At 47.3% G+C, this 25,264-nt stretch overlaps 1 protein-coding gene across 5 annotated transcripts in view; it reads right to left on the reverse strand.

Moving 5' to 3' along the window:
• Nucleotides 1–25,264, reverse strand: part of PKP4 (plakophilin 4) — a 667,418-nt gene that overhangs the window by 52,369 nt on the left and 589,785 nt on the right. For all 5 annotated transcript variants that reach the window (XM_063933691.1, XM_063933687.1, XM_063933688.1 and 2 more), the window contains 3 exons: nt 20,829–21,012; nt 7,142–7,259; nt 3,959–4,147 (listed from right to left, as the gene is read on the reverse strand). In XM_063933691.1, coding sequence (XP_063789761.1) covers nt 3,959–4,147; nt 7,142–7,259; nt 20,829–21,012 — 491 coding nt within the window. The remainder of the gene's footprint in view (nt 1–3,958; nt 4,148–7,141; nt 7,260–20,828; nt 21,013–25,264) is intronic.

Here is a 25,264-nt window from a genome sequence, read left to right on the forward strand (position 1 = left end):
TGGGAAGCACACAAGGCCACCATTCGAGGCTACCTTATAAGCCTCTCGGCTGCCCAAAAGAAAATTGAAGCACAACGGATCCAAGTTTTAGAATCAGAACTTGCCGCCCTGACCCTTCTGCATCAACGCCGCCCTAGAAAGAAAACGTATTCCAAACTCCTAGCAGTTAAGGGTCAACTGTCCCAGATTCTCACCAAAAAGGCAGTTAAGGCACTCATGTGGGCGCGTCAGAGGTTCTACGAGAAGTCAGACAAGGCTGACACTTAACTAGCCCAGAAACTCAGAGCGAAACGTACTCAAAATCGCATTGTTTCTCTACGCTGTGCGGACGGTTCCACCACATTTGACCCGACACGAATGGCTTCCCAATTTCGGGATTATTATACATCACTATACAACCTCCCCTCCACTTTGGATGCCGATTCCTGTCACGTCTCTAAGCTTCAAGAATATCTATCCACTTGCAAACTCCCTAAGCTTACCGACTTGGACGTGTCGACACTTAATGCCCCCATCTCCGCAGAAGAAATCTCAGTGGCCATTCAGCAGCTACGTCGCACCGCAGCCCCTGGCCCCGATGGCTTTACTGCTTTGTATTATAAAAAATTTACAACCCCTTTACTCCCCATGCTTCAATCTCTGTTTAACTCAATCCTGGACGGGGGTTCATTCGATGCAGCCACCACTAGGGCCAACCTTATCCTCATTCCAAAGCCAGATAGGGACCCGCTGGAGATGAAGAACTACCGACTTATCTCGCTCCTAAATGTCGACCTAAAGCTTTTTGCCAAAATTCTGGCAAACAGACTAGCTCCATTATTGCCCTCCCTCATTCACCCCGACCAGGTCGGCTTTATTCCCTCTAGACAGGCCGCAGATAACACCAGGCGTCTCATCGACCTCATCCAGTTGGCACAAGATAAGTCTCTCCCGACTCTAGTCGTGGCCCTCGACGCAGAAAAGGCCTTCGACAGGGTGGCCTGGCCATTCCTACAGCAGACGCTTCTCAATATGGGCTTGCATGGCGCCTTTTATAAAGGCGTTACATCGCTGTATCAGAATCCCTCAGCCTCAATCTTAACTAATGGCCTCTCCTCTGATCCCCTGCCCATACGTAACGGCACCCGACAGGGCTGTCCCCTTTCCCCCCTGCTTTTCGCCCTCATTATGGAACCATTGGCAGCTAAGATCAGGCTGAACCGTAACATATCTGGTATCATATCGGGAACCCAAAATCACAAAATTGCACTATATGCCGATGACGTCATCCTTACTCTGACCGACCCGTCTACCTCCCTCCCACACTTGATGGAGGAGATAACTACGTACAGTCGGTTCTCAAACTACAACATTAACTCGGACAAAACCGAAATCCTAGCCTTGCATGTCGCGGACCCGGATCTTCGGCTCCTACAGGCCTCCTTCCCATGTACCTGGCAAGCTGATAAACTCAAATACCTGGGCGTCTATTTAACTAAATCCTATTCTGGTCTTTATGCTGCTAATTTTCCCAGATTAATATCCTCTATTAAACATGACATGACCAAGTGGAACAAATATATCCTGTCCTGGTTTGGACGAATGACGGCCGTTAGGCGACGTAATAGAGTCATCTTGTTATATCTATGGCAAACTCTCCCCATACACGTTCCCACCTCAATCCTCAAAAACCTCCAGGCAGATCTTACCAAATTCATTTGGGCAGGGCGGAAGCCCAGAGTAAAGATGCGAATCCTTCAAAAACACCGCTTAGAGGGGGGCCTGGGAGTTCCTGACCTCCTTAAATACTATAGAGCTGCCCACCTAACCACGTGTGTCCTTTGGCACGATAACCCTGGACACAGAGCCTGGACACATATGGAGGCTACCACGCTCCACAGATATTCCCCCTATAGCCTGCTCTGGTGTCGACCGAATAGTCGTCCCCCCGCTTCCTCGCTATTGCCCACAGTGCGATTTACTCTTTCCATCTGGGACCTTTGTTCACGGCTCTATCGGTTACGTTCCTTCCATCCTCTACTCACCCCTCTGTGGAACAATCCTGACTTCCCGCCGGGGGAGAATCATCTAGCTTTTGATTCATGGACCAGCCGTAATGCACTCTTCCTCCTGGACATTGCCCCGCTACACACGTTCCCCACATATGCTGATTTGCAATCCCGTTTCTCCCTCCCGCGCTCAACCTTTTATCAATTCTTGCAGATACGCCACTTTTTTAACTCTACCCCCAGATCACCACCCATGGAAGGTAAATCGAGCTTTGAATCCCTGTGTTGCACTTGTCGGTCAACTAAAGGCTTGCTCTCAGCTATATATCAAATCTTGTTGGCTCACAACTCGCCCCTGAAAGAGTCCCATGAAGCGGCTTGGGAGCGGGAAGTGGGTGAAACCCTGACGCCAGATGATTGGTCTGAGATTAGGCAGGAAATTTCCACGAGCTCCATCTCGGTCCGAATTAAGGAAAATGCCTATAAATTATATTATCGTTGGTACCTGGTGCCATCGCGTCTCCATTCAATCTACCCTTCCTGCTCAGATGGATGTTGGCGTCAATGTGGCCAACGCGGAACCCTGCTGCACATTTGGTGGAACTGCCCGCAGATTAGGGGATATTGGACTAGGGTCCATAGACTTATTTTTAACGTCCTTGGTCTGACGGTCCCGAGGTCACCTCTCTATTCCCTGCTCTCTCGCCCAATTCCTCACACCCCTCGCCATCAACAGAAGCTAACTAAGCATATTCTGAATACGGCCAAATGCCAAATTGCGGCTAACTGGAAATCCATGTCACCCCCCACAATCCCTGCTACCATAAATAATGCTATCTGGCAAACCTATAGACTAGAACGTATTACTGCGGTACTCCGTGACACCCCAGACAACTTTACCGCCACGTGGTCACCCTGGACGACATTTTTTGGTGCTGAACCACCGTTAGCTACCATATAAGATAATATAAGTCTTCATGATACCCGATCCAACTACGGTTAACCTGACGCATTGTCCAGGCAGCTGGGACCGACCGACCATCCCCCCCCCCTCCCCAATTTTCTCCCCCCCTTTCGCCTTCTTTTCTATCCTTATGTTTACTTCTTGTTCTTCTTTTATAAGCTGTATTGTTTCATTAAGAGATATTCCATCACCCTTGGCTACGGTACATAACTGACGCGCAACACCACCTCTTGGTGGTTCTCCATACATAGGCATACATATTTGTTTGACCTACCGCACACCCGCTGTCATACCTAAGTAGATATTTTGTTACTATTATTTAACTATTGACTGCGTTGTGTGCCATTATGTGATACCTGTAATACATACTTTACGAATATCTTGTTAAAAGCTAAAACTCAATAAAACTTTTTCTCAAAAAAAAAAAAAAAAAAAAATGAACACCCCCTTCCTCCAACAAAACAAATTTAAACTCTAAAGGTGCATACACACTTGCCGAGAAATTGAGCGACGTCTCTCATTTTCACCATTCCTGAGTGACGTCGCTCACTTTCTCGGTAAGTGTGTATGCCGCCACCGACCAGCGAAGCGTAGCCCCGAGGGTCGTTCGTCGGCCGTGCAGGCAGATCAATTTGGACTGTCGTCCAAAAGCTGCCTGCACGGCCCGGCCGCTGCATGACGTTACTGAGCGATATGAACGTGGTATCGATCAGGGTGTATACCCTTCCGCCAAGCGCCCCTGCCCAGGAGGGGAAACACTGGGCGACGTCACTCATAGAGAAGGTCGCCTATTGTGTACTCACCTTAAGTACATAATAGAGGCAGCCTATATACTCACAAGGGTGAACACAGCTGGGCTGTCTTTTCATGAAGATTAGATCAACCTATTCAACTACAACCCATCACAGAGTTTGTGACGGGTATAAAAGGTGGCTGCCTGGTATAAATGCTTAACTACATAAAACATTGAAAATACCACATTGTTTTACTTAATGACGACACTCACCAGGTCTTCTTGTGGTGGCTTTCTCTTCTTTTTCTTTTTTTTACCCCAACAACTGGAGTCAGAGTCCTTACTCGGGGATTCCTTGCAGAAGTCCTCTATTTCATTTATTCCCAATAGTCGGGCTTGAGGCACTTCTAATTCTAGGCGGTAAGATAAGTTTCTCAAGGTACATACACAGTTCTCCACGGTCTGGAACAGAAGGGAGATACACTATCCGTGTTGGTCATTCCCGGACATTGCGCTTAAGCTGCTCATAATAGAACCTGGTGTCATTTGAAAATGGAAGTAGTTATGTAGATACAAAATACAGGTGTGGTAATGACTTACAGTAAGGTTACACAAATATTGAAGCTATTACACGGTTTATTAAGTCATGGTCCTGACATAGAGTGTGTGCAAATGGGCCATGCTAAACTGCCTGCATTGCCTTTTCTGCAAGAGGAGAGCTCACACAGGTCAATGACCGTGGTAAAGAAACACCTGCACACAAAGCTCTACTTTCTTCTGCGTATGTACTAATCAGTTCTGTTAAAATCATGTGCATGCTAATACGTTTGTCCATTCTTACCGGCATCTAAGAAAGAATTAAAAAAACGGAAGAAAACTCGAGCAGATGAAAATCCCCAATATCCTGGTACCGTAGACAGGCTGCGTGAAAACGTGGGTTCCTGACACCTGTGTGATCCTGTCCACGCAGGACGCAGAGTAGCGGCCAGCATCCGGAGTTTGATTTGTAAACATATAAAATAAGGACAACTAAATGGCTGGGGGAAGAATTATTGTGGTTGGATGATGCAGCAACTTTCTCCTACTGTGCACCTGGATAGATATGACTGCTATGAAGAGAAAGGGAGTTCTGGGGCACCCCAGATAAATAGGTACGTTACACAACATACTGTATAAAAAAGAAAAATGATTTCACCACATGTGTATTATTAAACTATCTAGGATGATATGTCCCTTCAGAGATCACCTATCACTTCACACATTGGACCGATGCGGAGTTGGAAGTTAATTGTATGTGTCAGCATGTATTTATACCTACCGGAATACATCAGGTGATCTGCTGACGGGATGTCAGATCACTATACCAACAGTAGCATCCCTTCAGCCGGAATCCTGGCTGCGAGTCCCCTTGCGGGCTCACCATGCTTCGGACCCGGTGGCGAGCTTTGCGGTCCACAGGTTATATTCCCACTTGGGTGGTGGCATGGACCAACCACCCGAGTGGGAATATGGGGCTGTAGTCGGGATTCCGACCGCCGGCATTTCAATGTCTGTTGGGATCCTGAACACCGGGATCCCGATAGGCGATATATTAACAGCATCCTGTCTACCACTTACTAAAACTGTTTTTTTTTTTTGTTTACATCCAGGTCTGCCTAATGCCCTATCGTTCCTCCATTCCACCTCTCTTGTTGTTAGCAGAGATGCTATTGAAAAGCATACGAGATTCTGCCAAGTCCGTATTTCAGTACGGCCTTTTTCAGAACATGCAGTGCGAATTCAGGCAATATGCACACTGTGAATGGGTGCATCATCCCCACTGCAGGCAGCCATTTTGTGTACTACCCTAATATTCATGTGAATGCAGTTTAATCAATTCACTAGGAACTTCCACACAGAGAAGTCAGTGGCTCCTGGCGAATAAAGAGGTTGAAAATGCATTGCTTGGACAACAAAATGTCTCCCTTCTGTCTGTGCAAATATTATGTGGTTGGCAACTAGGCAAAGTCTATAAAAATATATAGTGTGGGAGACCATGCCAATTTCTACTCACAGTAATGGTGGCAAAGGTGGGGGGTAATAATTACCTTATTAGCCAGCTGTATATTTTATTCAGTGTATGTTTTTGCACAAAGTTTAAGTAACTCATGCGGCAGTGTGAATGGTGCATTACCCCAGTATAAGGGCAGGTTTAATAAATGATCAACAGACAATAATGCCAGGTAAAAAGTGATTTACTATACAGCCATTCCATTTAACCCCTTTACCTCTAAAGCATTTCTCACCCCTGTGGTCAGCCTATTTTGGTACTTTGGGGCTGGTCACATTCCAACATCAATATCTGCTCTTTCCGTCTAAATTATAGTTTTGTTTTTTTTCTTCCAAAAACTTCGAATTTCTAGAAAAGAGGAATCGTTTGTTTATATCTAATCACATGACAAATAAAAAAATCTACCCAAAATGGCCATTTTGTAATTGGCTTTATTGTCTGTTGATCACCGTGAATAACTACTAAAGGGGCACATTGTTAGAATATGGGGATTGCACTTTCAAATCAGACTATCTATGAGTTTTCTGAAGCAAGACATAGGGGTACATTTACTAAGCAGTGATAAGAGCGGAGAAGTGAGCCAGTGGAGAAGTTGCCCATGGCAACCAACTAGCAGTGAAGTAACATCTATAATTTGCATACTATAAAATGATACAGAGCTGCTGATTGGTTGATGGGAAAATTTCTCCACTGGCTCACTTCTCCGCTTTTATCACTGCTTAGTAAATGTACCCCTCTGTCTTTTTAATGTCATCATGTAGTGGAGACAATGGGGCAGATATATTAAGCCCGGAGAAGGCATAAAGTAGTGGTAAAGCGGTGATGAGTGCAAGGTGATAAAGCACCAGACAATCAGCTCATAACTGTCAAATTTACATATTGGAGCTGATTGGCTGGTGCGTTATCACCTTGCACTTATCACTGCTTTATCACTTCTTCATTCCTTCTCCAGGCTTAATACATCTACCCCAGTGTTATATGGTGAACACATATGTTTACCAGGGCATAGCTGCTCAGGGGCCGCATCATTTGAAAGAAGGGAATCTTCTCTTTCAAGTGAGGGTACCCTGGAATCCGTGGGTACCAGGATTGAATAGATAGAACATTCCGTTTGTTCCCCCCTCATTCACTGTCACTATACAACTGACTGCAGTGCTTTGGTTTCGAAGGCCACCGCATGTCTGTATTGATCAAAATAATTGTTAAAAGCTACAAAAAGAGCACCAGGGACAAGAATTCACCAAACAGTGTGAATAGACTGTTTCTGAAACATCTTTACAACTAAGCACACAGAGTGGAGGAAATTGCCTATGAATGAGGTTTATAAAAAAAAAAGAAATTTCTTAATGCATTATAAACAAGACAGTGTAAAATGTGTTATTACCCATGGAATAAATAAAAAATACCTTGCTGTCAAAGTCAGATGTGTTCACGCAGGTTTGAATCACGAAGAGGAGGGAGTCTACCAAACCTTCACAATATCTCATCTGCTTGCGTGCCTCTTCCCCCGCTGAACTCAGATTTCTGAGGGAACATACGCATGCCGTGACAAATAGCATTTTTTTTACAGCATTTATTTTCTGACTGATTGGATAATAAATTCAAAAAGCAAATGACAGCGGAATGTAACGTCTATGGTGCATATGACTGGAAAGAGGCAAAAGGTCATTAATCTGTAAACACAGATTTGGCTAGTGCAACATATATAATATATGGTGCCCTATATAAAATACGCTGTGACCATCTGCCGGCTTCGCCGCATGTTGGGAGTTTTACGTCAACAAAAAAAATCTAATCAGTGGTTCTCACCCCAAGTACCCCCAAGAGGTCTTGTTTTGCGGATATCTTTAATCATACATTTCCTTTATTTTGCTGGGACCAACTGAAATCCTCAAAACATGACATGTTGGGGATACTTGAGGGTTGAAGTTGACAAGCACTTGTCTAAAGCCGGGTATACAATGGGCGATTTCAGCCAAAAAAATAGGATTTTGGTACTTACCAGGTAAATCCTTTTCTTTGAATCCATAGGGGGCACTGGAGTACTCTTGGGATATGGACGGCTTTAGCAGAACCAGGGCACTGAATATTTAAATATTCCCAGAGTACCTCAGTGTTTTTTACTGAGCCGAACAGGAGCAATAGAGAGGTTGACAATGGAGAATTACATATAACATAACGGACAACAATAAAGTTGACACATAACGTAACTGCCAACTAAACAGTTGACACCATAACCGATAGAACTTGAAAATTTGAACCAGTCGGTGAGAATGTGTTACCATAAGATCCCCTGAACTTACCACAAACCAGGTAAAACTGCTCTGGGTGGGCGTCCAGTACCCCCTATGGATTCAAAGAAAAGGATTTACCTGGTAAGTACCAAAATCCTATTTTCTTTTTCATCCACTAGGGGTCACTGGAGTACTCTTGGGACGTACCAAAGCTTCCCCCGTAGGCGGGAGAGCTGTTTGTAACACTAGGCGGCCAAAGCTAGATGCTGATGCCGCAAACGTATCAAACTTGTAAAAGCGCACAAACGTGTGCACTGATGACCATGTAGCCGCACGGCAAAGCTGCGTCGTAGAAGCCCCACGACCAGCTGCCCATGAAGTTCCCACAGAACGTGTGGAATGAGCTGTTACTGATGTAGGCGGCTGTAACCTAGTATGAAGGTAAGCCTGAAGTATGGTCAGTTTAATCCATCTGGATAAGGTCTGCTTAGAAGCTGGCCAACCCATCTTGGAAGCATGATAGAGAACAAACAACGTATCCGTCTTATGAACTGTAGACGTTCGGGATACATAAACGCGTAGTGCGCGTACCACATCCAAAGTTCCAGAATTTCCTGTTAACACAGGAACTACTATTGGTTGATTGATGTGAAAAGATGACACTACCTTTGGTAAGAAAGCGGGATTCGTCCGAAGTTCCGCTCTGTCATCATGAAACACCAAATACGGTGGCTTGCATGACAAGGCACCCAAATCTGAAACACGCCTTGCCGAAGCTAAGGCTAGGAGAAAAATTGTTTTCAAAGTGAGAAACTTAATATCCACTTGTTGTAAGGGTTCAAAATATGAAGACTGTAAGAAATCTAAAACCAGATTCAAGTCCCATGGCGCTGTAGGTGGAATGAATGGAGGCTGTACTCTGAGGACACCTTGCAGAAAGGTGTGTACAGACAGCAATAGAGCCAATCGTCTTTGAAAGTAAATTGACAAAGCAGATACCTGCACCTTTAGTGTAGATAAAACGCAGTCCTCCATCTAACCCCGTCTGTAGAAATAACAAAAAAGACAGGATAACTGGAAAGATGATGTCGGAAACTTCTGAGCTTCACACCAACCTATATAGGCACGCCAAATTTTGTAATAATGAGCTGCCGTAACTGGCTTCCTAGCACGTAACATGGTACAACCGAATCTGGAATGCCTTCTCTTCTTAAGAGGGCGGTCTCAACAGCCACTCCATCAAACGCAGCCACGCTAAATCGGGGTAAAGGAACGGACCCTGTTGTAACAGGTCCGGACATAGCGGGAAAGGATCGTCTGCGAGTAGTCCGCGGAGATCCGAGAACCAAGCTCTCCGAGGCCAATGAGACGCTACTAGTATGACTGTGGCAAACTCTCTTTTGATCCGTTTTAGCAACAGAGGGAGCAGCGGAAACGGTGGAAACAGATACAGGAGGCTGTACGGCCACGCGATTGTGAGAGCATCCACCGCCACTGCCTTTGGATCTCGCGTTCTGGACACATACTGGGGCGTTTGGTGATTGTGGCGCGATGCCATCAGATCTACTTGTGGGTAACCCCACCTCTGGACCAAGATGTGAAACACTTCTGGATTTAATGCCCATTCTCCTGGATGAAAATCCCGGCGGCTGAGATAATCTGCCTCCCAGTTGTCCACTCCCGGAATGAACACTGCCGACAATATCACTTGGTGATGCTCGGCCCAATTGAGAATTCGAGCTACTTCCCGCATGGCCATGCGGCTTCTCGTTCCTCCTTGTTTGTTGATGTACGCGACTGCCGTCGCGTTGTCTGACTGCACCTGGACAGTCTGAGACCGGAGCATGTGCACTGCTTGTCGTAGCGTATTGTAAATTTCCCGGAGTTCCAGGACATTTATAGACCGCAATCTTTCGTTATCCGCCCAGAGACCCTGGAGCTGACAATTTTGAACTACAGCTCCTCAACCTCTGAGACTCGCGTTTGTCGTTAGAATTATCCAATTCCAGACACCGAACCGTTTTCCTGCGGTTAGATTGTGTACTTTGAGCCACCAGAGTAGAGATACTCTGGCCCGTGGAGACAACCTCACCCTCTGGTGAATCTGCAGATGCGAGCCCGACCACTGTGCAAGCACATCCAGTTGAAAAGGACGTGAGTGAAATCTTCCGAACTGAAGCGCTTCGAAAGCCGCCACCATTGTGCCTAGCAGGCGAATGCACAAATGTACCGAGACTGTGCGTGGCTTGAGCACGAATTGTACCAGATGACGAATAATCTGGATTTCTGTTCTGGTAGGTAAATTCTTTGATTTACCGTATCGAGAATCATACCTAGGAACTGAAGTCGTTGAGACGGAATTAGATGTGATTTCTTGAAGTTGACAATCCAACCGTGCTGAACTAGTGCATTGTACGTTAGCAACGCCTGTTGGAGGAGCATCTGTTGAGACGGAGCTTTGATGAGTAGATCGTCCAAGTACGGAACTATTATCACTCCCAGGGATCTGAGATGAGCTATCATCACAGACATCACTTTGGTGAATACCCGAGGCGTTGACGAGAGGCCAAACGGTAGAGCCTGAAACTGGTAATGGTTCTGCAGCATTGCAAAACGCAAGAACCTCTGATGAGGTGGCCCAATCGGAATGTGTAAGTACGCATCCTTGAGATCTAGCGCATTCATGAATCCCTGTGGTTCTAAACCTGCAATTACTGACCGCAGAGATTCCATCTTGAATTTGTAGTAAGTGACGTACTGATTGATAGTGTTCACTCTAGGCTGTTTTAGCAGGGCCTGCCCATTTTTTAGCAGGCAAAACCCGCCCTGCCCCTTTTGCGGCGCCCTGCTAGAACAGCCGCCCACTTCCTGCCCTCCTGGCGTGTATAGATGCCGTGCGCATGCGCGCGGCATCCATTCACGCATTGGGAGAGGGCTGGGGGAAGCTCAGCACCGAGGGTGGTGCTGGGCACGCCCCCAACAGTGACGTCGCCGGCCACAGACGCTCTCTATAGTAGCGTCTGTGGGCCGCCCCGCCCCTAAAATGACGTAGGTGTGGCCACGCCCCCTAATTTTCATGGCCGTGCCCCCAGAGTCCGGCGCCCTGCCCCTTTTCACTCCTAGAGTGAAAACTAGATTGAGACCCTTTAAGTTCAATATTGGCCTGATGGAGCCATCCGGCTTTGGTACCACAAACAGACTGGAATAATAACCCTGACCTTGTTGGTGTACAGGGATCGGAATCAAAACTGCTGAATCCAGCAGGGACTGAATGGCAATTTGCAGAAACGCCCTCTTGTCGTCCGACAGAGGCAGTCATGTCTCGAAAAACCGCAGTGGCGGGAGACAGTCGAACTCTATTTTGTAACCTTTTAACACTAAATTGCGGATCCACCCATCTGTGGATGTCTGGAACCACGCCAAATGGAACGTCTGAAGGCGTGCTCCCACAATTGGAGATCCGAGATGGGCTGGGAGCCAGTCATGCCACTGGCTTGTCGGTGACTTTAGCGTCCTGACGACTGGTGTTGGTTTGTTGGAAACCACGTCCTCGACCTCGTCTACCAGGCGTGGCTGTTCCTCTACCACGGCCTCGAAAGGGCTGAGGTCTAAAGGATTTGAACGCCGGGCCAGAGTATTTCCGTCTAGGTACCGTTGGAGGCAATGGTAGGAAAACAGACTTTCCTCCCGTGGCCTCAGAAATCCATTTGTTTAATTCAGGACCAAACAACTTCTCGCCACCGTAAGGTATAGCCTCTCTACCTCTTTTGACCTCTGCCTCCGCTTGCCAAGAACGCAGCCAGAGTGCTCGTCGTGCTGTAACTAGTGACGATGAAAGGCGAGAACCGAGCTGACAGACGTCAGTAGAAGCTGTACATAGATAATCAGCAGCTTCCCAGATTTGATCAGCGAGAAGTATAAGGTGATCGTCATGTAGGGCAGACTTGAGTTCTGTTATCCATACCATTAGCGCCTTAGTTACCCAAATGCCAACCAACCCAGGTCTAAGCAACACTCCTGCTGCTATATACATGGACTTTAGCATAGCTTCTATTTTCCGGTCTGAAGGGTCTTTAAGCGTTGTAGCAATTGGTACTGGTATGGTTAATTTATTCGTAAGTTTTGACACAGACGAATCCACCAATGGCGGATTCTCCCATGTAGATGTCACAGACTCTGGAAACGGGTAACTAGACTTAAATCTGCGAGGTATAGAAAACAGTTTATCCGGATTCTTCCGTGTTTCCACTAACATCTTATTAAGAGATTCCGAAAAAGGAAAACACATCGGAGATCTCGGTCGTTTAGTAAATACGACTTCATCATTTGTCAGAGGCTCCTCAGTTTCTGTAAACTTCAGAGACTGACGCACCGCTCTGATGAGATTATCAATGCCTGGGCTGTCAAAATCTTCACTATCTGACTGCTGGTCCAATTCGCCCTCATCACCCTCATCTTGCGCAGTGAGGTCTGGCATAGAATCATCAGAATGCAACATAGCAGAAACTGGTAAATCATAAGACAAATTAAATTTATCCCTTCTACCCAAAATGGACCTGGACCTTTGGCAAGGCTGAGACCCCTCCGGTAGTTCTGGCGGTCTCACCCGAGACTCGGATCTTGCCGCTTCCAACATTTGTCGAGCGGCGGCCAATTCTGATTGCAACCCAGCCATGACATCTGTTAGCATAGCCCATGGAGGATCCGGGGATGAAACCGGCTTAGAAACCGGAGCGGAAATTGTATTCGTAACAGAATCCACAAAACATACTGTACATGTGGTAGATCCATCCGGTAACACACTCTTACAGACCTTGCAGTGAAACAGTTTTTTTTTATTTTGCTGGTGCCTTACTCATTATGCAGACAGACAATACAATATACAAAGACAGACACTTGCACGACTCAGTAAAATTGTACTAAGGTGTATCCAATAGATATATATATATATATATATGGCCGAAGTGCAGTGCACGTGGCCAATTATGAAATCTGATCCAAAATTCCCACTAACACCCCTGCGCCTCCGGTGGAGAAGAGATGTAGGACACGAACGTTCTGGAATCAGAAACAGGAAGAACTGGAAGCATGGTTAAAATGGCAACCATGCCATGCTTACACTCATAAGCACACTGCAGGTTATAAAGTGTGGAAAGACATGTATAACCTGGAAATATGATGTTAAAAACAAATCCTGTTAATAAAGGCTTAATAGCCTATACATTTCTCACAACCCATGCAGCCTTTTATGCAGCTGCTGCTATGGGTATTATATAGTTCTCCCCTCTCTTCCCCCCCCGTGCAGCTGCGCTGCATGTGAAGACTGCCCCCCCCTCCCCGTGCTCCGCGTACCGCTGTCTATTCCAGCGGGGAGCAGGTACACAGAGCCGGGGACCGTTACAGGGAGCCGGGGCGCGGGTAGAGGGATTCGGGGAGCGCGCTCCATAGAGCCGTGGAGCGGCGGCTATGGAGTGAGAGAAGTGCGGCCGGCGTACGGGGCTCTGTGCGGCGGGCTGAGCGGCTGTTCTAACCAGCGGCGGGCGGCGCACATAGCGGCGGGCGGTGCTAAAAGTAAAGTGTTCCCACACAGCGGAGCGGCAGCGTGAGCTGACTGTCCCGTCCCCCAACATACCTGGACGCCAGTGGTGAGGGCTATGACGGGGCTTCTTCTGCAAGCTCCGTCCAGCCTTTCCTGCAGGTTGTCTGCACTTGGCTGTGAGGGTGCTCTGTAGTGAGGACCGACACGCCAGCAGCTGCTTGTAGCAGCTTCCACTATCCCGGACCCACGCCTTTTGGAAGGGGGGAAGGGATGTGAATAAAGTGTAGTAAAAATTAAAAATAAGATTTTAAACCTACCGGTAAATCTATTTCTCCTAGTCCGTAGAGGATGCTGGGGACTCCGTAAGGACCATGGGGTATAGACGGGCTCCGCAGGAGATAGGGCACCTAAAAATAACTTTGACTATGGGTGTGCACTGGCTCCTTCCTCTATGCCCCTCCTCCAGACCTCAGTTAGAGTACTGTGCCCAGAGGAGATGGACAATACAAGGCAGGATTTAGCAATCCAAGGGCAAGATTCATACCAGCCCACACCAATCATACCATGTAACCTGGAACATACATAACCAGTTAACAGTATGAACAAACAACAGTAACGGTCCAAGACCTATTCCAACTGTAACATATCCCTTATGTAAGCAACAACTATATACAAGTCTTGCAGAGTTTCCGCACTGGGACGGGCGCCCAGCATCCTCTACGCACTAGGAGAAATAGATTTACCGGTAGGTTTAAAATCTTATTTTCTCTTACGTCCTAGAGGATGCTGGGGACTCCGTAAGGACCATGGGGTTTATACCAAAGCATTCAATCGGGCGGGAGAGTGCGTAGGACTCTGCAGCACCGACTGAGCAAATGCTAGGTCCTCCTCAGCCAGGGTATCAAACTTGTAGAATTTAGCAAAAGTGTTTGACCCCGACCAAGTCGCCGCTCGGCAAAGCTGTAATGCCGAGACGCCTCGAGCAGCTGCCCAAGAAGAGCCCACCTTCCCAGTGGAATGGGCTTTAACCGAATTTGGTACCGGCAATCCAGCCGTAGAATGAGCCTGCTGAATCGTATTACAGATCCAGCGAGCAATAGTCTGCTTCGAAGCAGGTGCGCCAATCTTATTAGCAGCATACAGGACAAACAGAGCCTCTGTTTTCCTAATATTAGCCGTTCTGGCTACATAAATCTTTAAGGCCCTGACTACATCCAGGTATCTGGAATCCTCCAGGTCACTTGTAGCCACAGGCACCACAATAGGTTGATTCATAAGGAAAGAAGAAACCACTTTAGGCAAAAATTGCGGACGTGTCCTCAATTCAGCTCGATCCACATGAAAAATCAAGTAGGGGCTTTTGTGTTACAATGCGCCAATTCAGACACTCGCCTTGCTGATGTCAAGGCCAACAGCATGACCACCTTCCAGGTAAGAAATTTCAACTCAACCCTGGTAAGCGGTTCAAACCAGTGCGATTTTAAGAACTGCAACACCACGTTCAGGTCCCATGGTGCCACTGGAGGCACAAAAGGGGGCTGGATGTGCCACACTCCCTTTACAAACGTCTGGACTTCTGGAAGAGAAGCCAATTCCTTCTGAAAGAAAATCGAGAGGGCCGAAATCTGTACCTTAACAGAGCCTAATTTCAGGCCCATATCCACTCCTGTCTGTAGGAAGTGGAGAAAACGACCCAGATGAAAATCTTCCGCAGGCGCATTCTTGGACTTACACCAAGACACATACTTTCGCCAGATACGGTGATAATGTTTTACCGTCACCTCCTTCCTAGCCTTTATTAAAGTAGGGATGACCTCTTCCGGAATACCCTTTTTCGCTAGGATTCGGCGTTCAACTGCCATGCCGTCAAACGTAACCGCGGTAAGTCTTGAAATACACAGGGCCCCTGTTGCAACAGGTCTTCCCTGAGAGGAAGAGGCCAGGGATCTCCTGTGAGCATCTCTTGTAGATCCGAGTACCAGGCCCTTCGAGGCCAGTCTGGGACAACGAGTATCGTCTGTACTCTTCTTCGTCTTATGATCCTCAACACTTTTGTGATGAGAGGAAGAGGAGGAAACACGTAGACCGATTTGAACACCCACGGTGTTACCAGAGCGTCTACTGCTACTGCCTGAGGGTCCCGAGACCTGGCACAATACCTCTGAAGCTTTTTGTTGAGGCGTGACGCCATCATGTCTATTTGAGGAGTTCCCCAAAGACGCGTTACGTCTGCAAAGACTTCTTGATGAAGTCCCTACTCTCTTGGATGGAGATCGTGTCTGCTGAGGAAGTCTGCTTCCCAGTTGTCCACTCCTGGAATGAAGACAGCCGACAGAGCGCTTACATGATTTTCCGCCAGCGAAGGATCCTTGTGGCTTCCGCCATCGCGACTCTGCTTCTTGTCCCGCCTTTGCGGTTCACATGAGCCACTGCTGTGACATTGTCTGATTGAATCAGAACCGGTAGGTTTCGAAGAAGACTCTCCCGCATGTCGAAGGCCGTTGTAAATGGCCCTGAGTTCCAACACATTGATGTGAAGACAGGACTCCTGGTCTGACCAAAGACCCTGAATTTTTTTTCCCTGTGTGACCGCTCCCCATCCTCGGAGGCTCGCGTCCGTGGTAACCAGGATCCAATCCTGAATTCCGAACCTGCGACCCTCCAGGAGGTGAGCACTTTGCAACCACCACAGGAGGGACATTCTGGCCCCAGGGGACAGAGTTCTTTTCCGATGTAAGTGCAGATGGGACCCGGACCACTTGTCCAGAAGGTCCCATTGAAAAGTCCTTGCATGGAACCTTCCGAAGGGAATGGCCTCGTAGGCCGCCACCATTTTTCCCAGAACTCGAGTGCATTGGTGAACTGACACCCTTTTCGGTTTTAGCAGGTCTCTGACCATGTTCTGGATGTCCTGGGCTTTCTCTATTGGGAGGAGACCTTCATTTGTTCCGTATCCAGTATCATACCTAGGAACGGTAGTCGAGTTGTCGGAATCAACTGTGACTTCGGTAGATTTAGAATCCAACCGTGTTGCTGGAGCACTTTCAGAGAGAGCGCCACACTGCTCAGCAATTTCTCCCTTGATCTCGCTTTTATCAGGAGATCGTCCAAGTATGGGATAATTGTGACTCCATGCTTGCGCAGGACCACCATCATTTCCGCCATTATCTTGGTAAAAATCCTCGGGGCCGTGGAGAGTCCAAACGGCAACGTCTGAAATTGGTAATGACAATCCTGTACAGCGAATCTTAGGTATTCCTGATGGGGGGCATATATGGGGACATGAAGGTACGCATCCTTTATGTCCAGAGACACCATAAACTCCCCCTCCTCAATGTTGGCTATTATCGCTCTGAGAGATTCCATTTTGAATTTGAATCTTTTTATGTACAGGTTTAGGGATTTCAGATTCAAAATAGGTCTGACCGAACCGTCCGGTTTCGGGACCACAAATAGGGTTGAGTAGTAACCTCTTCCCTGCTGGTGCAGGGGAACCTTGATTATCACTTGCTGTATACACAGCGTCTGAATTGCAGCTAACACTATATCCCTTTCCGATGTGGAAGCTGGTAGGGCTGATTTGAAAAATCGGCGCGTGGGGCACCTCCTCGAATTCCAATTTGTAACCCTGGGAAACTATTTCCAACACCCAGGGATTCAGGTCCGAACTGACCCAGGCCTGACTGAAAAGTCAAAGACGTGCCCCCACCGGTGCGGACTCCCTCAGGGGAGCCCCAGCGTCATGCTGTGGGTTTTGGAGCAGCCGGGGAGGACTTTTGTTCCTGGGCACCTGCCGAAGCAGGTGCTCTTTTGCCTCTGCCCTTACCTCTGGCGAAGAAAGAGGATCCCCGACCTCTTCTGGACTTGTGCGACCGAAAGGACTGCATCTGATAGGGTGTTACTTTCTTTTGCTGTTGGGGAATATATGGTAAAAAATTTGATTTACCTGCTGTAGCTGTGGAAACCAGTTCCGTCAGCCCATCCCCAAACAATACATCACCCTTATAGGGTAGTACTTCCATATGTTTTTTGGAATCCGCATCACCCGTCCATTGGCGAGTCCATAAGGATCTTCTCGCTGAGATAGACATGGCATTGGCCCTAGAAGCTAGCAATCCAATGTCCCTTTGAGCATCCCTCATAAATAAGACTGCGTCTTTTATATGGGCTAGAGTTAGGAATATAGTATCCTTATCCATATTATCAAATTGATCTGTCAGCTCATCTGTCCAAGCTGCAATTGCGCTACACACCCATGCCGACGCAATTGTCGGCCTTAGCACAGCACCCGTATGAGAATAAATACACTTTAAGGTAGTTTCTTGCCTGCTATCTGCAGGGTCCTTAAGGGTCGCTGTGTCAGGAGACGGTAGCGCCACTTTCTTGGACAGGCGCGTCAGGGCCTTGTCCACAGCGGGGGGTGATTCCCAAATCTCCCTGTCCTGCTTAGGGAAGGGGTATGCCATATAAATTCTTTTGGGGATCTGCGGTCTCTTTTCCGGAGTCTCCCAAGCTTTTCCAAATAATTCATTTAATTCATGATTTGTAGGAAAATTAATAATCTGTTTCTTTTCCTTAAACATGTGTACACTTGTGTCGGGGACCGAGGGTTCATCATCAATATGCAACACATCCCTTATTGCCACGATCATACACTGAATGGTTTTAGTCACCCTAGGGTGCAATTTTACTTCATCGTAGTCGACACTGGAATCAGAATCCGTGTCGGTAGTAGTGTCTTGTGTTAAGGGACGCTTTTGAGACCCCGACAGGCCCTGTGAGTCGGTCCAATCCGAGGATTGACCCCCTGATGTCCCCCCCTAATACAGCCTTATCAAGCCTTTTTGTAAAGATGCCACACTTGCATTCAACATGTCCATCCACTCCGGAGTCGGCACATCCGACGGGGACACACCACTCATTTGCTCCACCTCCTCCTTGGAGAAGCCTTCCGCCTCAGACATGTCGACACACACGTACCGACACCCCACACACAAATGGATTAACCTATAAGGGGACAAAACCCCAACCAGGCCCTAAGGAGAGACAGAGAGAGAGTATGCCAGCACACACCAGCGCTTAAAAACACTGGAAAAAATATGACCAGATTGCGCTTTTCTATATATAATATACCAATTCCCACTCACTGCGTCGCTAATGTGCCCCCCTCCTCTTTTTTCCAGCCTGTGAAGTTCAGCAGGGGAGAGACCAGGGAGCCAGCGTTTTCCTCATGCAGCTTCTGTGGAGAAAATGGCGCTGGTTAGTGCTGAGGATCAAGCCCCGCCCACCCGACGGCGGGCTTCGGTCCCAGTGATTTTTCAATTAAAATGGCGGGGGATCATAGATTTACTGCCTCCGCAGCCTAATCAATCTGCATTTGCCCAAATGTGAGGTTTATTGCTGCCCAGGGCGCCCCCCCCTAATAGTGTCCAGTAGCCTTAGAAGCAGTGCCCAACTTGACAAGCCAGCTCTGCTTCTCTCTCCTCGGTCCCACGATGCAGGAAGCCTGTTGCCAACAGGACTCCCTGAAAATAAAAAACCTAACAAAATTCTTCTTCAACAGAAAACTCTGGAGAGCTCTCTGCAGTGCACCCATTCTCCTCTGGGCACAGAATCTAACTGAGGTCTGGAGGAGGGGCATAGAGGGAGGAGCCAGTGCACACCCATAGTCAAAGTTCTTTTTAGGTGCCCTATCTCCTGCGGAGCCCGTCTATACCCCATGGTCCTTACGGAGTCCCCAGCATCCTCTAGGACGTAAGAGAAATATTCAAATTAAGTGTGGGAGCTCCACACAAGCCTTGTTACTACTTCGAGCACAGAAAAAACACTGAGGTACTCTGGGAATATGGAGGGGAGGAGAGTTACTAAATTTAAATATTCAGTGCCCTGGTTCTGCTAAAGCCGTCCATATCCCAAGAGTACTCCAGTGACCCCTAGTGGATGAAAAAGAAAATAAACGATAATGATGTTATTGTTTTTTTTTTTTTTTGCTTATATCATCCAGTGTGTATGGGGGTAATATTGGTGAACGATGCATGCTTCCACACGTCGTTCAGCTATCACCAAAATTACGCTAACATGAAGCTCAACCCGTCAATGTCGGGCTCAGCTGCATGTCCAGGAATGCCAGCGGTGACGTCACTGATCGTTATCGTTGAATGATAACGTTCACTGTGTATGCACTATATTTGAAAGCTAGATTGTTCAACAATCAGAGTTAAATCAACAGAACATAACTTAAATACTCCAGTGCTTTACACATGTCTCTCCAGAAACATTTCCTATACATAATGAGGTTGCAAACAAAGCTCACATAGAATTCCTACTTTGTATGGAACCCACACAAACACTCTGACACACAGTTACCATGGCTAAACCTCATTACAGATGTGTCCTCATACATCTAGCCTCAATACGCCATGTACCACGAGGTGCCTGGCGTCAGGGAACTGGCAGTTCCAGTGCAACCCTGTAAGGCGTCTTTTCTTGCAGAAAATGTGTCTTATTTGCATTGCTATCCGAATAAGATGCACAAGCAGATTCTGCTGATTAAATATCAAAATATATAATATGTGGCATGACTATATTCTGTGTGCCATTGTGGCTGTATCTGCATATGAAGTGCTACATTACAGTGTTTTCCAGGAGAACACTGTAGCGTACCACTTGATACACAGATACAGCTGCAGTGGTACACAGAATACAGGCATTCCACATATCATTTTAATCAGCAGAGTCTGCTTGTGCAAAAGACACACTCCTAGTACAATAGGTCCCTGCGTATACAACCAGCATTTGTAGCTTTAGATAGATAGTTTTAAGTGGTCCAGTCACCTCCACACAATGGAGGCTGCCATATTGCATAATAATAGGCTTACCATACTATCCTCTTAAACTGGGACATTAATTACACAGGTATTGCGGCTTGCTAACTTCATGCCTGCAATTCTCCTGGTTTTAATCAGCCACAGAACCTGTGTAATCCATGAGTGTCCCGGTTTAATATGGTAAGCCTATATAATCATAACCACTGTTCATCTGATCCATACATTAAGGCCATGTGACAACAAAGACATAAACCCATAAAATGGAGGCTTTAATCTGGAATTTTGTAATCTTAAAATATAAATTTTCAAAAATCCCTGGCTCACTGATGGAATGTGTCGTACCCCATATTTTGTATTAATCTATGCAATATAAATCTCGTTTTTACTTTTTTAATTACACCACTATTAAGTAAATCTTTGCACGAACCCTACAAACAATAAATTATTACCTCATGCAATAAAATATTAAAATAAAAATAAAATAAAATATTACCTCATGCAACCAGTGGTATTGCGGAGAACTGATGAGGTCTGGAATTTCATTTTGTGATCATCGTCAAAAGAGGAATTATTCAGACCAGAATGTGGAACGATCACAGTGTTTGTCAGTGGAGACAGAGCATCACGGATAATAGTCATCTTTACAGCGTCACAGGATGATAAGTTCCACAGGACTCCTGTAAGTACAGCGCACAGACTCATAAAACAGTGACAAGGAGAAGATACAGAACATTCCTCTGTGTTATTAATGATAGCAGCTATCTTCAAAGGAAAGTATTTCTTGGAGGTGAAAATATTTGGCCATGAAAAGCTCTTAACTGGCCGCAGTGTATGATACTTTGACACCGGAAGACAACATCACGTGGTATTGTAAGTACTGCCGAAGCAAAACTATATTTTTTAAGTTTTTAAAAACCATTATTCTATTTTTATAATTCAAATAGACCTCAGCGTCTTAAACTACACTACAGCTTAGTAACTGATCTTCCTATAGAACTCCTCTCCCCAGTGAGGCAGTCACTCTTCTCTTATGGGGCCCATACATCGTACAGAGAAAAAAATAGAATTTTAAATACCTACCGGTAAATCCTTTTCTCGTAATCCGTAAGGGATATTGGGGACAGATTAGTACTATGGGTATAGATGGGTCCAAAGGAGCCAGTGCACTTTAAATTTCTTCAATTGGGTGTGCTGGCCCCTCCCCTCTATGCCTCCTCCTACAGCTCAGTTATAGGTAAAACAGTGCCCAAAGGAGAATGACATACTTGAGAAAAGGAACATAACAAGTGTGAGATTTACACACCAGCACACCAAAACATAACCGAGCCAGCAACGGTTGGCAACATTAACAGCAACAGCTGAACAGGTACCACATAACAGAGAACCTACAGAAAGTCACCGCACAGAGGTGGGGGTCCAATATCCCTTATGGACTACGAGAAAAGGATTTACCGGTAGGCATTTAAAATCCTATTTTCTCTAGCATCCATAGGGGATATTGGGGACAGTTTAGTACGATGGGGATGTCCCAAAGTTTCCAGAACGGGCGGGAACGTGCGGAGCTATCTGCAGCACCGCCTGCCCAAACTGGCTATCCTCTTTGGCCAGGGTATCAAATTTGTAGAATTTCACAAAGGTGTTCTTCCCCGACCAGGTAGCAGCTCGGCACAGTTGGAGGGCCGAGACTCCATAGGCTGCCGACGCATAGGCCTGTTGAATAGTAAGCCTAATCCAACGAGCAATAGACTGCTTTGAAGCAGGGCAACCCTTTTTCCACGCATCATACAGCATGAACAAGGAATCCGTCTTTCTGATCTGAGCCATCCTCTTGACATAGATCTTCAAGGCTCGCACTGCATCCAATGCCTCCGGAGTAGCTGAAGTGTCAGAACTGGACGGAATCACAATAGGTTGATTCAAGTGAAACGCGGAGAACACCTTCGGCAGGAACTGCTGTCTAGTCCTGAGCTCCGCTCTGTTCTTGTAAAAGACCAATGGGTCATTCCGACCCTTTCACACGCAGTGGTTTTTCGCTGCGGTGCGAACGGGTGCGGAATGCGTACGCACGGCGGCCGCTGTGTGCGACGTTGCCCGGCGACAGGGGTCGCCGGGTTACGTCGCGGCTACTGACGGAAGCAGTCGCAGCGGCGATCGCTAAGAAGATTGATAAGAAGGAGGCATGGATGGGCAGATCCGGACCGTTGGAGACCGTTTTCGGGGAGTGGGGAGTAAAACACAGGCGTGTCCAGGACAACGGAGGGCGGAGGTGTGACGTCAAAGCCGGGCCCATCATCGCTGGGTCCATCGCACAGGGTATGTCCAGCCCTAGTCTACTTCTGCTTGAATTTTTTCTAGCTTAGCAGGACTGCACAAGCGATCGCAGCCCTGCTAAGCTAAAATACAATCCCCCAAGTACGGACTTTTGCACAACAAGGCCCCCAATTCTGAGACACGCCTAGCAGAAGCCAGGGCCAGTAACATCATCGTTTTCCACGTGAGGTACTTATCGTATACTGTCGTCAGAGGTTCAAACCAGGAGGACTGTAGAAAGCGTAACACCACATCCAGATACCAAGGTGCCGTAGGCGACACTAATGGAGGTTGTATGTGAAGCACCCCTTGCAAGAATGTCTGATCTTCCGGCAAGACAGCCAACTTCTTCTGGAAGAAGATGGAAAGAGCTGAAATCTGGACCTTAATGGATCCCAGACGTAAGCCTTTATCCACTCCAGCCTGCAGGAAACGTAGGAATCTTCCCAAGTGGAATTCCGCAGAGGGATATGTGCGTTCCTCGCACCAAGAGATATAGCTCCGCCAGATATGATAGTGTTTTGACTTCACAGGTTTTCTGGCTTGCACCATAAGGGCAATGACCTTTTTGGAAAGTCCTTTGTGAGCTAGGATGTTCCGCTCAACTTTCATGCCGTCAAACGAAGCCGCCGTAAGTCCATGTAGATGAACGGTCCTTGTTGAAGAAGATCCCTTCTTAGTGGTAGAGGCTAAGGGTCCTCTACGGACATGTCCAGAAGAGCTGCGTACGACGCTCTTTGAGCCAATCAAGAGTGCTCTCACTCTTTGATGCCTGATCCGCTTGAGAACCCTTGGGATCAACGGAATAGGAGGAAACGGGTAGACCAGCTGGTAAGGCCAAGGCGACGTCAGCACATCCACTGCGTTCGCCTGAGGGTCCATGGTAGGAAGTCCGCTTCCCAGTTGTCCACTCCCGGAATGAAAATTGCGGACAGTGCTCTTGCATTTCTTTCTGTCCAGAGGAGTATTCTGGACACTTCTCACAAGCAGGCCCTGCTTTTTGTCCCTCCTTGTCGATTGATGTACGCCACTGCCGTGGCGTTGTCCGACTGCACCTGGATCGCCTGATCTCGGAGTAGAAGGTTTGCCTGAATCAGAGCATTGTGGATAGCCCGAAGTTCCAGATTGTTGATCGGAAGTAGGGCCTCTTGGGCAGACCACCTGCCCTGGAACTGCACCCCCTGGGTGACAGCTCCCCATCCTCTCAGACTCGCATCCGTCGTGAGGAGGATCCAATCCTGAATTCCAAAGCGTCGTCATTCCAGCAAGTTGGAAGACTATAGCCACCACAAGACAGAAATTCTGGCCTGGGGTGACAGCTGAATCATCCGGTGCATCTGAAGATGGGAACCGGACCACTTGTTCAGGATATCCAATTGGAACGGTCTGGCATGAAACCTTCCAAATGGAATTGCCTCGTACGAGGCCACAACCTTTCCCAAAAATGTTATGCAAAGATGAATGGAGACTCGAGCAGGTCAGAGTACCATGCAAACCATTTCTTGAAGTGTTCTCACTTTTTCCTCTGGGAGGAACACTTTCTGTGCTACAGTATCCATTAGCATTCCCAGAAACAGGAGTCGCTGAGACGGTTCCAGGTGGGACTTCTGCAGATTGAGGATCCACCCGTGGTGAGACAGAAGTTGGATAGTGCGATCTATATGGAGCAATAGAAGCTCTCTGGAACTCGCTTTTATCAGGAGATCATCCAGGTATGGAATTACGTTGGCCCTCTGGACCCTGAGCTGAAACATAATTTCTGCCATCACCTTCGTGAACACCCTCGGAGCTGTAGACAGGCCGAAGGGTAACGCCTGAAACTGGTATTGATCGTTCAGTAGGGCAAACCTCAGATAGGCCTGATGAGGAGGCCAAATTGGGATATGTAGGTAAACGTCCTTGATATCCAGGGACACTAGGAATTCCTGTTGTTGCAGGCCTGCGATCACTGCTCTCAAAGATTCCATCTTGAATTTAAAAACCTTCAGGTAAGGATGCAAGGACTTCAGATTCAGAATGGGTCTCACAGACCCGTTGGTTTTGGTACGATAAACAGACTGGAGTAGTAAACCTGTCCTTGTTGTAGTAGGGGTACTGGAACAATGACCTAGGACTGGACCAACTTTTCAAAGCTGGCAAGCCTGATTTGAAAATCGTTGGGGAGGAGTACCGTCAAACTCCAGCTTGTAACCCTGAAACATAAGGTCCCATACCCAAGCATCTTGGCAGGAACCATCCCAAATGTGGCTGAAGTGATGTAACCGAGCTTCCACAAGATCCCCTCGGGGTGGGTGGCACCGCCATGCTGAAGTCTTTGCGGAAGCAGAACTGGTGTTCTGGTCCTGAGATCCGGCAACGGCTGGTTTCTTAGGTTTTCCTCTGGAGCCTCTAGCTGCGTTGGGAGGCCCCTCTGGCCCTAGATCGAAATCTATAGGACTGAAAGGACTGAGTAGATGGTCCCAGATAAGTATGTCTAGCAGGTGGAGCACCCGAAGGGAGAAATGTGGATTTTCCAGCAGTAGCTTAACAGTATTAACTAAGGTCATATCCCCCGAGAGACCTTCCTTAATTTGATTAGCCCAGGAATGAATTGCATGTGTCAGCCAGCAACCTGCAATG

This window comes from Pseudophryne corroboree, chromosome 7 (genome assembly GCF_028390025.1).
Source record: "Pseudophryne corroboree isolate aPseCor3 chromosome 7, aPseCor3.hap2, whole genome shotgun sequence".
NCBI lineage: Eukaryota > Metazoa > Chordata > Amphibia > Anura > Myobatrachidae > Pseudophryne > Pseudophryne corroboree.